Here is a 14377-nt window from a genome sequence, read left to right on the forward strand (position 1 = left end):
ACGCAAAGCATCAAACAACCTATATTCAGAGCTGTAGTCGTAAAATCAGCAGAAGGTATACGGTATATGGTATACCATGTATAGTTATAGAAATCCATACATTGTATTACTTGTTGAAAGAAATTTTAAATATTGCTTAAATAAAAAAAAAAATAATGAAATAAAATGTTTTAGTCGCGTATTTAGTAAAAAATTATCATTTTAAAAGCAAATTGATACAATTTAAAATATTTATGTGAATATTCAAAAATTTTATGTCTCAAAATTTTCAATAAGCACAGCGTATATGCTATTTGCTCAGATCAAACCACAGGGTATACGTCGTATACCCTCCACTACAGCCCTGCCTATATTTGTCTACAACTAGTGTGGGTCGTTCTTAGAAGGACTCAGGGGTGCCTCAGCTTTGTAAGCTTATACCCCTATCAGACCAGGTTTCTACTTCCCATCGAAACCACCAACCGAAGAACAAGCCGGAGAATGAGCGAGGACGCCCGACCATGCTTGAACCCCAACTTGGCGGTAAGGATTTTTGCTGTTGAACTTTTACAATTTCTAGACGTTGGTAAGGATGGAACTAACGTCTGTGTGAAATTTCAGCCTGATAAAACCAGCAGCACGGCTTTTCCAGAGATGGATGCGGAATGGTCACCCATCTCTTACGGAACGCCGCCCAGTGCATCTTGACTTCGGTGATCGAACGGGAACCGGTAGACATGCACGGCTACGGCCGCTAGTTGCCTATATTTGTCTAACACTTTCTTCTTACCTACACTACCGGCCAAAAGTGTGGAATCACTTCCCACTTTTCATCAATATTAAAAATCTGCTGCTAATTTTTTACAGATTCGAAGTTCACCTCAATTCCACATTTATCAATTTATCTCATATCAATTGATTCGAACGATAAGAAATTTTTCTGTAAATTGCAATGCTCGGTGATTCCAAACTTTTGGCCGGTAGTGTATACCCGTGGAACACGCCAACAAAGTTTGACGAGAAAAACTGGAACTTATTTATTTGAAACTACACGAGTGACCAATTCATTTCAAGCTTGTGACACCTTTCAAAGAACAATCCATCGATGTAATTCGAATGAAACAATGCTAAACAATGAGAATTTCCAATTATTTTATTTACATGCTAACTCATGGAACCATTCGAACGTGTTCTACTTTACATATTGCACACTTAGAAATACGGTCTAAGGTGGTTCGCGGAACAGCGAGTTTCGTCATCTAATTTCTGGGACGAGATCGAAGGGAAATTGGCAATGCACCAGCTGGTAATGGTGGTACACCCGGTGGAAGATTCTCCTCTTCTGGTTCTTGCTCGTTTCGACCTTCGGGAAGGTCGCCCTCGAGATTTGGTGGCGTCGTGGGCACGTCGCAGTCTTCTGTCGGTGGGACGACGCACCTTAACGACCTTCGATCGAACACCAGCATCGCTGGACATCTCTGCAGTCGTGGGTATCCGCCTTGGCATTGCCAGTAGCGGTTGCAGGACTTGCCCAGGGGAACGTTCCCGTTTGCGTCGTCATTGCACAGAGCTATCAGGGATTCCATTACATATTACGGAATATTCTACTTTGGCAGACGTTTTAGCCAATTCATTAATAATACAACACCGATTGATCGATTAGCATTTCCACAACTTTTTTTTCAGCCACCTTTAGCTCGTCGTGCGTTAAAAAAAGTTGTTCAGAAAGTTGCTCACTTTGCTGTGTCGCGTGATTTTTTTTTTTGAATAAAAAGACTTTTTTCGGAATTTTTAATGTTAAACGTCGAATACGGTCAACTAAGGACACGATAATTATTTATTATTTTTAAAAGCTCCAACCATATTATCTGTTAGATTGGTGCGTATGAAACATAAGAGTTCATTGATCTGAATTTGATTTTAGTTTGTTTTCAGATAAGAAGTTCAACGTTTCGAATTTAAAACAATCTTTAATTGTTCGTTTAATCTGTGAAATTTAATTTCGTACTATGTTGCTTTCGATTTGACGTAATAATATTCACTTTCAAATTTTCTGTTAAATTTAAAGTGACAATAATGAAATACAGTGAAAAACACAATTAAAGTGTGCTATAAAATGAATGAAAAGAGTCGTCTGTAAAGATTTAAATATTGAAATACAACTGGAACGAGTCATTTTAATCGTCGACTAATCAAACTTCTTAGTTACAGCGTACAGTTATTGCGACAGTATCTCATTTCGAATACTAACTTAATTTCGTCGCCCTGAGGAAGAAAGAGGAACAGTAGGAATACAGCCTACACTCAGATATACCCGCTGGCCTGCTTTCTTGTAAGCACGGTCGCATTCGAAAGTGAGAAACGCGACGTATTTTGTGAGAAGAAAGGGAAAACCTACGTATCTCGAAGAAGCGAAAGGAAACCAGAGGATTTCATAAACGATCACGTTAACGGTGACGACTTTTAACGTGCAAACCTGATGATAACATCAGTGCTTTAATTCTTTTTAAATTTAATTTACTGTTTCTGAAACATTACTATCAAAATTTACCGTTTTCGAAATACTTTCATGCAGCTAATGCAAAAATAATCATGACAACGATCATGAATTACATTGTTCAGAAACCGAGGAACTAATGCTAGATCGTCCAATTTGATTTTTCGGAAAAAGAAGAATTAAGTGCAATAGTAATGTTAGGTTTAAATGAAAAAAGGAGAAAATTGTTCAGGAAAGGCGACTTCCCGTTACTTATACAGTTAAGGTTGGAAATGTGAAATTTGGAATTTACGTAAGGTTCTTTTTGATACTCACGATGCTTCTGGCATCCTTCGACGTTCTCTGGCCAATCGCAGGACCTAGCTCTCTCGTTGTATAAAAGTCCACCGATGCAAAGTTGTTCTGTGGCTGTACCGTTCCAGCAAGTCCAGTACCTAGTGCAAGACGTCTCATGGCCGAAAATGCCATAAAGCCAATCACAGTGTTCAGCTGGAATCGGTGGATTCGCCTGGCGCTTTCCGTCGCAATAGTTCGCCCTCCATGGATAGTCGCAACCCTCGGTTACGCCTCGGTGTTTGCCAGCGAAAACTAGACCATTTGGACAGTCGAATAATTCTGCACGACCGTTCACGCATTCCCAATAGCGGTCACAGTATTCTAGATCTCCGACGACTCTCGATTTTGTTTGGCAAGGATCTTCTTGCTGCTGCTTCTGAGTGTACGATTCTGTAACAGGGAAAATATGATCAGGTTCTGCTTCAGGAGTAAAATATGATTTTTCACATAGAATAAACCGATTGTTTTATTTTTTAAGTATCTGTGAAACATTCTTACTGTTACACCCTCAAATATTTTCCTTCTTAGTCTTTAGTTATCTGTATTTACAACGAATCACCCACTTTCATCATTACTTATACCGGACTCATCACCTTCCAACTCTCCTGCATAGTCACAACCCAAAGTCCATCTTCCCAGAACCCTTAAATAGACCTATTTTCTCAATTTTCGCATTTATTCTCTATTTTATCACGCGCACGTCACGTATCATCAAAAATCTCCGTCAAATAAAGTTCTGTTTCACGCAACGACCATTCTTAAGTGTTTTAATTCAGTGATACCCCAATATCTGGAGCAAACCGGGCATCACATCATACTACGTCGTTCTTCATTTTTCATGCCTCTAATAATTTTAATTTTTGATTTTTTTTAAATAATATATAACAAGAAATTTGTTTCTCAACGAGAATGACAACACCACTAATGAATTAATGAAAGATTGTCACATACTGGGTGTTCCAATTTGTTCCGATCAAACTTTATAAGTATGTTCTATGGGCATAAGAAAGAAAAGAATGTTATACGAACATAGGTTGTTTGCAGTTTTATTTAAAAGTTATAACAACAATACTAAGTACAATTGTTACTTTGTGTATAGGGTAAAGTAGCCTAATATGAGACTCCAGCATACCTCCGTTACAGAACACTTGAATGTCGTAGCGATGCTGTTTGGTTTCGTAATTAACCGCGTTAATTATCAAATTAAATAGCAAATTTGATTCAAATCAATCAAGCGTCTTCAACGAGCATATTTGTGCAATACGTTGCAGAAAGTTTTTCACGTGGTTCGATTAAATTACAAATACCTGGAAAATAGTAAGTTTATAATCATGTTCATAAATACTGTTGTATAGTGCAAGCAATGGAGTTTAAGGCTTACTAGTTGCGTATCGTTAAATAACGAAGACTTAATCTCGAAGCTACTCGGAAGTTCCTATTATAAGAAGAGCCTCATTTAAGGCTTACTAGTCGCGTATCGTTAAATAACGAAGACTTAATCTCGAAGCTACTTAATAGCTACCGTGCTATTGTTTCCGAATATGAGACCCTCGCAAGTTCCTATTATAAGAAGAGTCTCATATTAGGTACCCAATTTTGTTTTAGTTTCCTCATATGAGGAACCCATTTTTTAAATCTGTGTATTTGCATAATTTTCGTTTTTATTTTATTACGAAGGAACCGAATTTTCTTTACTGTACATTCCAGTACCTTACAAAAGAATACATATCATACTCTTAAAACATGTATCGAATTTTAACACTTTACCGACCGGTAGCGGTTGAACATCCTACGCACTTCCGACCGCTCAGTCGGTCACAGATACATCGCTGACACCGGCTCCATTTAGACTCTAGGCTATCTAGGGAATATATGCGCTTTTTCTTACACCTATAGAAATGTTAAATCGAACTTTGACCGATTAATAGACTACCGGTCGGTAAGCGTTCGCGGCAAAAAAGCGATTTATAGGCCATCGGTCGGTAAGCGTTCGTGGCAAAAAGCCGATTAACAAGCTACCGGTCGGTAAAGTGTTAATAAAAGTGTTCTTAGTCGACAGTTATGACTTCTTTAAGAAATGGGTCTCATATTAGGCAACTTTACCCTACTTATTCTATTTAACATAATGAAAAAAGTATATATGTACAGAGTTTTTCAGAATTATACGTTTCAAAACTTAATTCGATTCATAGAATTCATAAAAATAAACAAATAAAGTTTGTATTATAGGTTCAAACGCGCAAACTAATTTCTCTTTAACTTTTTCAGTTACAGCAGATTTTTGTGCGATTATAAACCTTGAATAATTGATTATACGGTTTATTATTATATTTACTATTATATCTGTTTATTACTTGACTGTTACAGCAATTATCTTCTCATTGGCAATGCTACACTACAATTATTACATGTATGACATTAATCAAGAATAAAGTTAACTAACGCGCAGTACACATTGCAGAATTCAACTCATTGTGCGGTATTTTCCCAAGCGCCAATTGCAAATGAAATAATGTTAATGCCCATTGTAAGCGTTCTGTATAATCGTGTGAAAGTTGAGATCGTAAGCAGAGGTTTGATCTCGTTGCCTCTGAATCCACTTTTTCATCAGCATGTAATATAAGTACGTACGTGGGCTTGCAAAATTTCTTCTGCAAGGTTCCCTATAGGATATTTTTTAAATCAAATCATTCTAGAAAATAGATGTTTCGTTAATTTCGCCGTTGTGAATGTACATGTTTGTCAGAAAGGCCGTCATTGTCTTTGAAAAATTTGATCGCAGCTTCTTCGGTACCAGAAAGGTCCCAAATTCTCATTTTCGGAGCGAAGTGGATCCTCACAAAAGGGTATGCAGGGCAAACGCGAAACGGGATCTGGCTGATTGTGAGTCACATAATACAGTGGCATGCCACAACGTCATAGATAACAGCAGTATGCTAATATTCCGTTTATAAATTTCTTAGAGATGTAATGCAGGGCCGCGTTTATATTTTTGGAGACCCTAGGCGCGACATCGTTACGAAGTCTCAAAAGAACAAATCTATTTCAGTTAATCAAATTCGTACAAATTTCTTTTCAAGCGGCTTCGTGTCTTTCTATTATGTATTTAATACGTGAAAACAAGTAATTCATTTTGCAATTATAAATTAGAGGAGTAAGGTTTTAAAATGTGGCCCCGTAGAGAGCGAGGCGCCCGCCTGCGCCTAACGCGCCTTACGATAAATGCGGCTCTGAGGAGACCCGTGCCTTATTAGACGCGGAGGACAGTTAGGTTCAGATCAGAGGTTCTTTTAGTATGAATAGAAGCTTAGGCGAGGACTTGCGAAAGACGTTGATGTTTCGCTACTTATTGTTAGCTCGTTTCTGTGGTGGTGGAGCGTAGGAGGTAAGTATCGGAACGAAGATAATCATATGTCGCTGTTGTCTCTGACATTTTCAGAGTTTTTCCAAAATTCTCCGAATGTTTCACGTAGATTTTCTGCAATACATTCTTGCAGGTGATTGTCGTTACTTTTCCGATACTCCGAACGGAAACGTAAATTATTATTGTGACTGGCGATTAGTAACTGCACACCCTTTCCAATCGCTTTACACATCTTTCTGCGGCTTTTCGATTGAGGTTAAACTCATAAGTACTTGGTAAACTATGTACAGGGTGTACGTATTAATCAGCTTTCAATCGTAATAAATTGCTTTTTCGATAAAAACTCAGGGTCGCCTTGACTTTTTTAAACGACACTACGTATTAACTTCATACTGTTGTAGCTGATGTTTAAACGAGTTCAACGACCTATATATCACGACCTTGAAATGACCCTGAATCTTGAAATGTCGGCTTAATCGAGGATAATGTTATCGTAACGAATTATTTGATTACGATCAAATTACACATTGCAAAATGGTGAGCATCAACAAGAAAAATGGTGATCATACGGATATTACAAGAGGGGCACTAACAGCGTACAGAAATAAATATACCTTGTGCAATGTTGCAGTACCTTTGAGCGTTCAATTATAATAAATGCTCAATTATAATAAAAAGAAACACAAACACTTCTGGTCTATAAAAGGAGAACTTTGTTCAAAAAACAGTAATTTAACGCGATGTCTGTCTCCGTTTCCAGTTCGTTTCAGCCTAATAAATTGATTAGCATCGGCTGGTAACGTCCGACCGTATTCTTTATTTCGGAACGAGCACCAGCAGGCCATGAAATTATACACGGTGCTCGCAATAATATAAACTATCCTTAATGTTCAATACAGCCAACTTATTAATTTTGACTACGATTGAAACATGACTACGATTAAACACTCTTATACAAGACTTGTTCGGTACTCCTGTTCATAAATATTAGGACCCTTATTGAACGTGAACTAAACCTAAACAGTGATTAAGATCCAAAAGAAATTATTCAGTTTGGAATCTCGTAATGTAACGAACACACATTTTTACCGATACACGCGACAGATCCAAAGATTGGAATCACCTGGTAATTTTTAATACATCAACATTTAATCTGAGACTAATTTTTTATAGATTTGAAATTGATGTTGTACAGATCCATAGCAATTTACCTCATTTCGACTGATTTGTGTGATAAAAAATTCTTAAGATTGCTAACTATTTTGCGGAAATTTTTATGTAATTTGCAATGCACAGTGATCCGAAATTTTCGACCGGTAGTGTACATTGTCACCCTAATACCATTAAAAGAGAGGTAATAAAATTTTCCTTTATTTCGTTACACTTCCTTCCCTAATTTTCGTAAATTCACATTTTCTGGATAAATTAATCAAAAGACATATTTTCCTTGCAACTGTGGTATGCTAAAGGTAGACAAGTCTAACAGTATTTGGAAATATTAAAAGTGGATAAGTTGAAGATTAACTCCATTTTCAATGCCAATACTTGGTAATGAACTCAGTTGTCCTATTGACGAGTTTAAGATATATAGTTGTAGTATTAAGGTGACGATATGATACTAAGTTTGGCGAAGAAATGTAATATAAATCACAATATAATTCACTTAAGGTGGTTATCTTAAATAATTCCGTCCTTAGTGGACCTCTCCAAATTTCTTTTTCACTGTAGTCATCTTAAGAGTTTCTTTGAATCATATTAGCCCCTTAACCTATGATTTCTTTTCTGACTACGCATCTAAGCGTCGGCCATTTTCTACTTCAGTACTGGTGTCAAGTAACAAAAGCTAATCTGTTACAGGTTAATTACATTTAGGAATCCTTAATTTTACAAATTGCAACGAAAGTTAGGATTACAATGAATTTTTCTCGCTAATATACCCGTTTTTGTCACATCTTCACCGGAATCTCTGCCCCGAGTCTGACACGTTGTTGTAGGTTAAAGGTTTAAGCCACTAAAATTTCTATTCAATACACAGTGTGAACCGCGTAACGTGATCACCTTAAATAATTCCGTGGTTAGTGGACCGATTGAAATTTTTTTCGCATACGATTCAAAGAGGCCCTCAAGATGACTATAGCATACAAAAAAATTTTTCGACCCGTCCACTACCGATGCGATTATTTAAGGTGATCACGTTTCACGGTTCACCCTGTACACGTATAATAAAATATAACTTTCTGTGCAAACATAATACGTGTCCTAACACTTATGAGCGGCAGTATGTAAGTGTTCATCCCGCGAAAATACAATAGTACTACGCAATCATTTAACCACAGGGGATTACGCGTAGCCTGTCGTCATATTTCCACTAACAGGCGTAATTCGGTGTTCCTGCCGTGCCTTTACCCGACCTTCGGTGGCCAGATACAAAAGTAAATAGTAAAGTAAGGTGGGAAGGCAGCTCCTAGCTCGCTCCCAAGAAGACAGGGTCTGGGCGCAAGTGAAAGTGTCTAGCCTTGACTTGCAACCTTCAGGTGGCTCCTTTCTCCCATGCTTACAACGAGCTATAAAATCGAACAATCGATTCACCAATTTCTATCTACAATCGTTCTCATTCCTCGTTTGGCAGTCACAGTTGCAGATCAATAAAAACGATAAAAATGAAGCAAGTTACGCAAGTTGCAGTATCTATTTTCTTCGTCTTCGTTCTATTTTCGATTCAACTTCATTACAGCCTACTCGATTTCGATAAATTCTCCATGAATTCTACCTGACTACCGGTACCCTTGTCACTCTTTTTTTCTTCAGAATGTCAAACGAACGGAGACAGATCCAACAGTTGTTTCAAATTAATCCTGGGAGGCTGGAGGGATTATGTTAATGGCTGGTGGCAGGTTTAAATAAGTGGATTTGGAGATTGTATTTTTTTCTTTTTTTTTGGTGCTTGTAAGTTTGAAACCTGCTTTAAAACACACATACGGTGAAACTAAAATGGACGGCTGAAAATATACTAGCTATCCCACGTTAAATCGAACAGCATTCGTTCACTGTCACAAATTTATTATTTTTTCAAACTGTTGGATTATTTCTAACAACACCCTATGGAAATAATCAAGTAAGGACAAAAATGTCTCCGGGTTATTTTAAACAAAGGCACTAAGACTTCCACCAGATGCATCTGGTGTTCGTCTTCGAGTCACTCACTGCACAATGCCATACCATAACGTAAACAGTTTCTAGGTATAAGGGGACCCCAACTATCTTTTGGGTGCCCAGAAACAGTCCTTCAGAAGATTCAATAGAGTAAAGACGTTTCCTCTGAGACCGTAAATAAATCGTATATTACAAAGTTAAAAGACTATTTCATTCCATAACCCATTTCCAATACAAACATTTGTGAAATTGTTCCGTTATTTTGGAAAGCTTACTTTTTAAGACAAAGTTCGGAGAATCGAACGACACTTTTTTCAAATCAATTCGAAGGTGGGAACAACAAGTGAGAATTTGAAAATTTAAGACGAAGATTTATTATTATTATTTTGTATTGCTCAAAAGCTTTCGAAAGTCGTACAAAGTAGGTACTTGGCTTGGTCGTGTTAACGCGTTCAGGAAGTTGCGAACAATGCTGGATGTTCTCAAAATTGCGACTTTCTGTATCTTTTTATGCATTGTCGTGGTAAAGCAGAGCTGCGTGAAGTTTCTTGTCGATTGATTTTATAATGGGATTATGTACGCTTTTTATTGTTTCCATGTCCTACTCAATTCTATCGATAAGGATGTGTAATTTGGTATTTTTTCCTTGTATTTACTCTGTATATTATTAGGTTGTCCGGAAATAAATTGCGGTTTCTGTACATGAGATTTAACCCTTTCGCGACCAGCGCCGGTTATATCCGGCACCCACTAAATGCTTCACACGGAAGAGACGAATAGAAGTGAGGAATGATCCAGTACCTGGTGACAAAGGACATCACCGCAAGGACCTTGAATGATTTTCGCAAGAATTTCGAATAATTTTTGCAAGGTCCTTAAATGATCTTTGATGTGGGGTCCTTTATCTTCAGGTATTAGATCGCTGTTCGTTTTCTAATTTTGTCCATCTCTACTCCATCTACTGCAAATACCTCTGCTCCACTAGCTCTCAAAGGAAGAAAAATGACGACAGAGACACGAAACTGTATACATTAGTACACAATTAATTACATATTATTCGGTAAAAATTACAAGCACTTGGCTGCAATCCTTCATACTTAGGCTGTGAACTTTTCAATCCACCCTAGTACGTTGAGTTATTTTGTGATGTTTCATGTTGAAACCATCATGGGTGTCATAGGGCGTTGGATAATGGGTTTAGACACAGGTAGAACTATAATGCACTTACTGAGTCGCCTTGGAAAATTCCTCGTTTTATTTTAATTGCGTCTGTGTTTTAATTTGTTTGCTACTAGATCTATGGCGGTTCCCCAATTCTTCATTGTGGATGCTAAGGTGTATTTTATTAATATTTTTTGGAGCCAGCTGTGGTGTACGGGGACAGAAGCCTTTTTACAGTCTACGTAACATTGTTCTTCTTCTGTTTAGCTCGTTATTATACTGTCTATGATTAATTACTTTTTGCACCCCTTCTGTGTCTTCTGCTGTCATGCTGTGTTCTGTAAGATGCTTTTCTATTTTCAGGGTAATGGCAGCTGTTACTATCTTGCATAAGTTAGAAGACACGTTATATTTTGTAGTTTGCTGGATTGTGTGCTTCTTCATTTTTGGGTGTGATATGTATATACATCTTCGTTCGTCCTTTAGTTGTCAATTTATGTTTGAATTTTCTCGACGACATAAACGTGACAAGCTACAAATTCCGACGAGGTGCACGATGATTTTTTTTTACTGATCATGTGCGTGAAGATATTACTTAATTACACGCGTTAAACGGAGAAAAGAGAAAATCTTTGACAGTGTGTAAACCAAGTTTTACATGATTTTTGTTCGTGATTATCGCATGATCTCGCTTTCCTTTTCTCTTCATCTGTCCAGTCTGGTTCGTGAAGTATGTGTTAAGTGGCATTCACGTTGCCGCATCGTGGCGAAATTTTTCGACGTGCAGTATATAACAGGGATTGTACAGTTGAGGAAAACGCAGTACGCCTTCGACTATTCCGCCGCGCACCTTTCCAAATGAATTGCTTCGCCGCCTTTCGGAACTCGAGAACGTTCCATTGAATGTTGCCCCGTGCGACCGCATGATACAAGAATGTATCATGTTCGAATAATCCCGATTTGCCAGCAAGATACTGCTCGTATGTAAACACGTTTGCATGTGGCAGAAATCGTTTATGCTTCTGTTTCGGATGCTTTACGACCACCAAAAATACCATTCTTTATTATTCTTTTTCGTTACCTTTTTTCTACTCTCACCTTTTCAGATTTCGGGGTAGAAGCGAGCAATTTTGCAAGTCTCAAGTGCATCTCTTTTAATTGATACTGGTTTATTATTTCTTATATACAATGTGTACCTTGTAACTCGGTTATTATTGAAGATAGAAAACAGTTGTAGAGAAACTGTTAGATTTATAAGCTAGTTAAATATAACAAAAATTAAATCTAAAGCCTTCCTAAGGAGTACGTGTTTCTTTTGCGTACGTTCGAAGAAATCCGTTTGGCTTTACTACATCTGCGTAGTTTTAGACCTAAGTGTTTATGGTACGCGACAAAAGGCCCTTCGGTCCCAAGCGGGGTCGCAGGCAATTTTCGGGCGTTGCGTTGGAACGTTCTCAGTCCGCATACAGTGCTCTTGCTAGCAGCTCAGAATAGCGAACCTTCCTTGTGTATAATAAAGATTACAGTTTGAAATAAGGAATATTAATTATTTAATAATTCGTAAAACCCGTAATCCAATTGTAAGAAATGCGAGATTCCGGCGGCGAAGTGGTGGCCTGGACTTTGTCACCCATGATGAGAAAGCGCGCGGGTACCTGAGGGTCCCATAAACTAAGCTTTTTCCCCGGAAAGTCGAACGAGGGGGCTCCAACGGTTTTTCGCGGGATACGACGCGGAAAGGACACTCTGGAAATAGCCGTCGAGCGGGACGGACGCCGGAACACTTAGCAGTAGCTTAGGATTACAGAATAAATACATTTTTGGATACCACACTATTCTGTGTTAAATTCTTTTTTTTAAGCGTTGCTTACACAATAGAAGCAACTGAGCAATGTGATGATAAGTAATGCAATGGTGGAACATTGGAATATCTACTGTAAATGCTAGAAAAAGAGGTAAATATTTCGAAAACTACTGAATTTTTCACCATTGTATAATACTTTTTTATTCAGAATAGCACGATTCTAATCGATTCCTGCAAAAAAAGAGACGAGTTCAATTGTATAATACTTTGCAACTGCACCGATGCATTTCAGTAAAAAGCTGCATTACACGATGATACAGCTTGTTAAACCATGCAAAACTTTCTTCTAAAATTTTTTTCTATCTTCAATAATAACCGAGTTATAACTCAGCCCAGTTGCTGGATACACCCTGTATAGTTAGTGGAAGAAATATAGCGAAGTCATCAGGCGTCAAAGTTTACGTGTTCGAGCGCAACGACAGAAACCTAAGAAGATAAGAGCTAGACACCTCAGTCATGGCCGCATGAAGTCATCTTCTCATTTCTGCGTAGTGTATATGCCTTAACTTTGATTCAGTCTCAACTGGAAACGTAAAATGCTACATACCGATCCTGGGCATTACTGTACCAATCGGTGTCACTATTTAATGCTCCAATTTACGACCTCACTATATTTCTTCCACCGACTGTACTCTCAAATTGTGTGTCCGCGACGTCTTCTGTCGGCGTTCGACGTGTATTGTTGTCGATGTCGATGGCTATTGTTTCTATCGTTTGGCGAGGGCCGAGTCCCTGAGCGCGGGCTCTACGCGCACTCTCATTGGCCAGTGTTTTTCGTTAATAATTCAAAAACGAAGCCTCAAACAACATTTTGGTCAAGGAAAAATGTGGCCAGAGTTACCCCAGCAACCCCCAATTTCCGGGTGTGACACTCTTTACGGGACACTCTGTATAGAGAGTGCATACAGTGACTCCCACTAATATTCGGACACTCTTTAGAACGGTATAACTTTTTTTTAATTGGACCTAACAACTTGAGCTTTTTTGAGAAGTTACAAGGATTAGTATGCTAGATGGCATGTGCACAATGTTTTGAAAAAATTGCAATTTGTGGGAATCGCGAAGTCACTGTTTACAGCTTTTTTATCTGAGCTTGTAATGAAAATTTAAAACATACGTTTTGTAGATTTATGTCGATTGTATATATGCTGAAAATTTCATCGAAATCGGTCGATGGAGGAACAGGCGGCAGGCATCGAAAGATGTAAGAGTCTTGAGATTTATTACAGTTATAGGCAGAAAATTGTGAAATAGTGCGATTTTCACAATTTTTAACCGTTTGTAACTCATAGCAACATTAACCGATTTCGACGAAACTTTCAGCATAAATCTACAAAATGTATTTTTTAAATTTTCATTATGTGCTCCGATAAAACAGCTGTAAAATGTGACCCTTGCTTCGCGATTTCCACAACTTGCGATTCTATCCAAATATTTTGTACACGTCATCTAGTACGCTAATTCCTCTAACTTCTAAAGAAAAAACTGAAGTCGGTTGGTCCAATTTTAAAAAAGTTATAATGTTCTACAGACTCAACTCAAAAATAACCGTTCCTGGTCGATCGTTCTATAAACCGTTTCTACAGAGAACCTAACAATATGGATACCCTAGTCGATGCAGTTTCTTTCTCTCTACAGAAAGTATGCCTTAAAACAATTCCTTCAAAAGTGCTTCCATCCGAAAATATGGGATTCCATTAAAAAAAGCAAGTGCAATTGCATTTTGCTGATGCACCGATGCACAGAAATGACAGTTGACACCATTTAATTTTGTCTTATGGTACTTTTTCCATCTTCAACCTAATCTAACCATTTTAAAGATACAACTTGTCCCACGCAACTGAGACACCTTGTACAAACATTTGCACGTGCCATGTATGGTCTAAGAGAAAGCGCGTGTTATAACACAGCAGTGTGAAAAATTTTTTCTGAAAAAATTGTATTTGTGGATAAATGGTTGCTGTGAGAACGAAGGAATCTTATAATTAATTTAGTTAATAACTTTTTTAATAGATACGGTACA

At 37.8% G+C, this 14377-nt stretch overlaps 1 protein-coding gene across 1 annotated transcript; it reads right to left on the reverse strand.

Moving 5' to 3' along the window:
• Positions 1-1238: 1238 nt before the first annotated feature.
• LOC108576778 (probable chitinase 3) lies at positions 1239-5628 on the reverse strand. The gene is made up of 4 exons (XM_017939838.1): positions 5548-5628; positions 5256-5475; positions 2792-3229; positions 1239-1549 (listed from the first exon to the last, which is right to left on the reverse strand). Exons 1-4 carry the CDS (start codon positions 5626-5628, stop codon positions 1239-1241), a joined length of 1050 nt encoding a protein of 349 aa, XP_017795327.1.
• Positions 5629-14377: the final 8749 nt, after the last annotated feature.

This window comes from Habropoda laboriosa, unplaced genomic scaffold (genome assembly GCF_001263275.1).
Source record: "Habropoda laboriosa isolate 0110345459 unplaced genomic scaffold, ASM126327v1 scaffold409, whole genome shotgun sequence".
NCBI lineage: Eukaryota > Metazoa > Arthropoda > Insecta > Hymenoptera > Apidae > Habropoda > Habropoda laboriosa.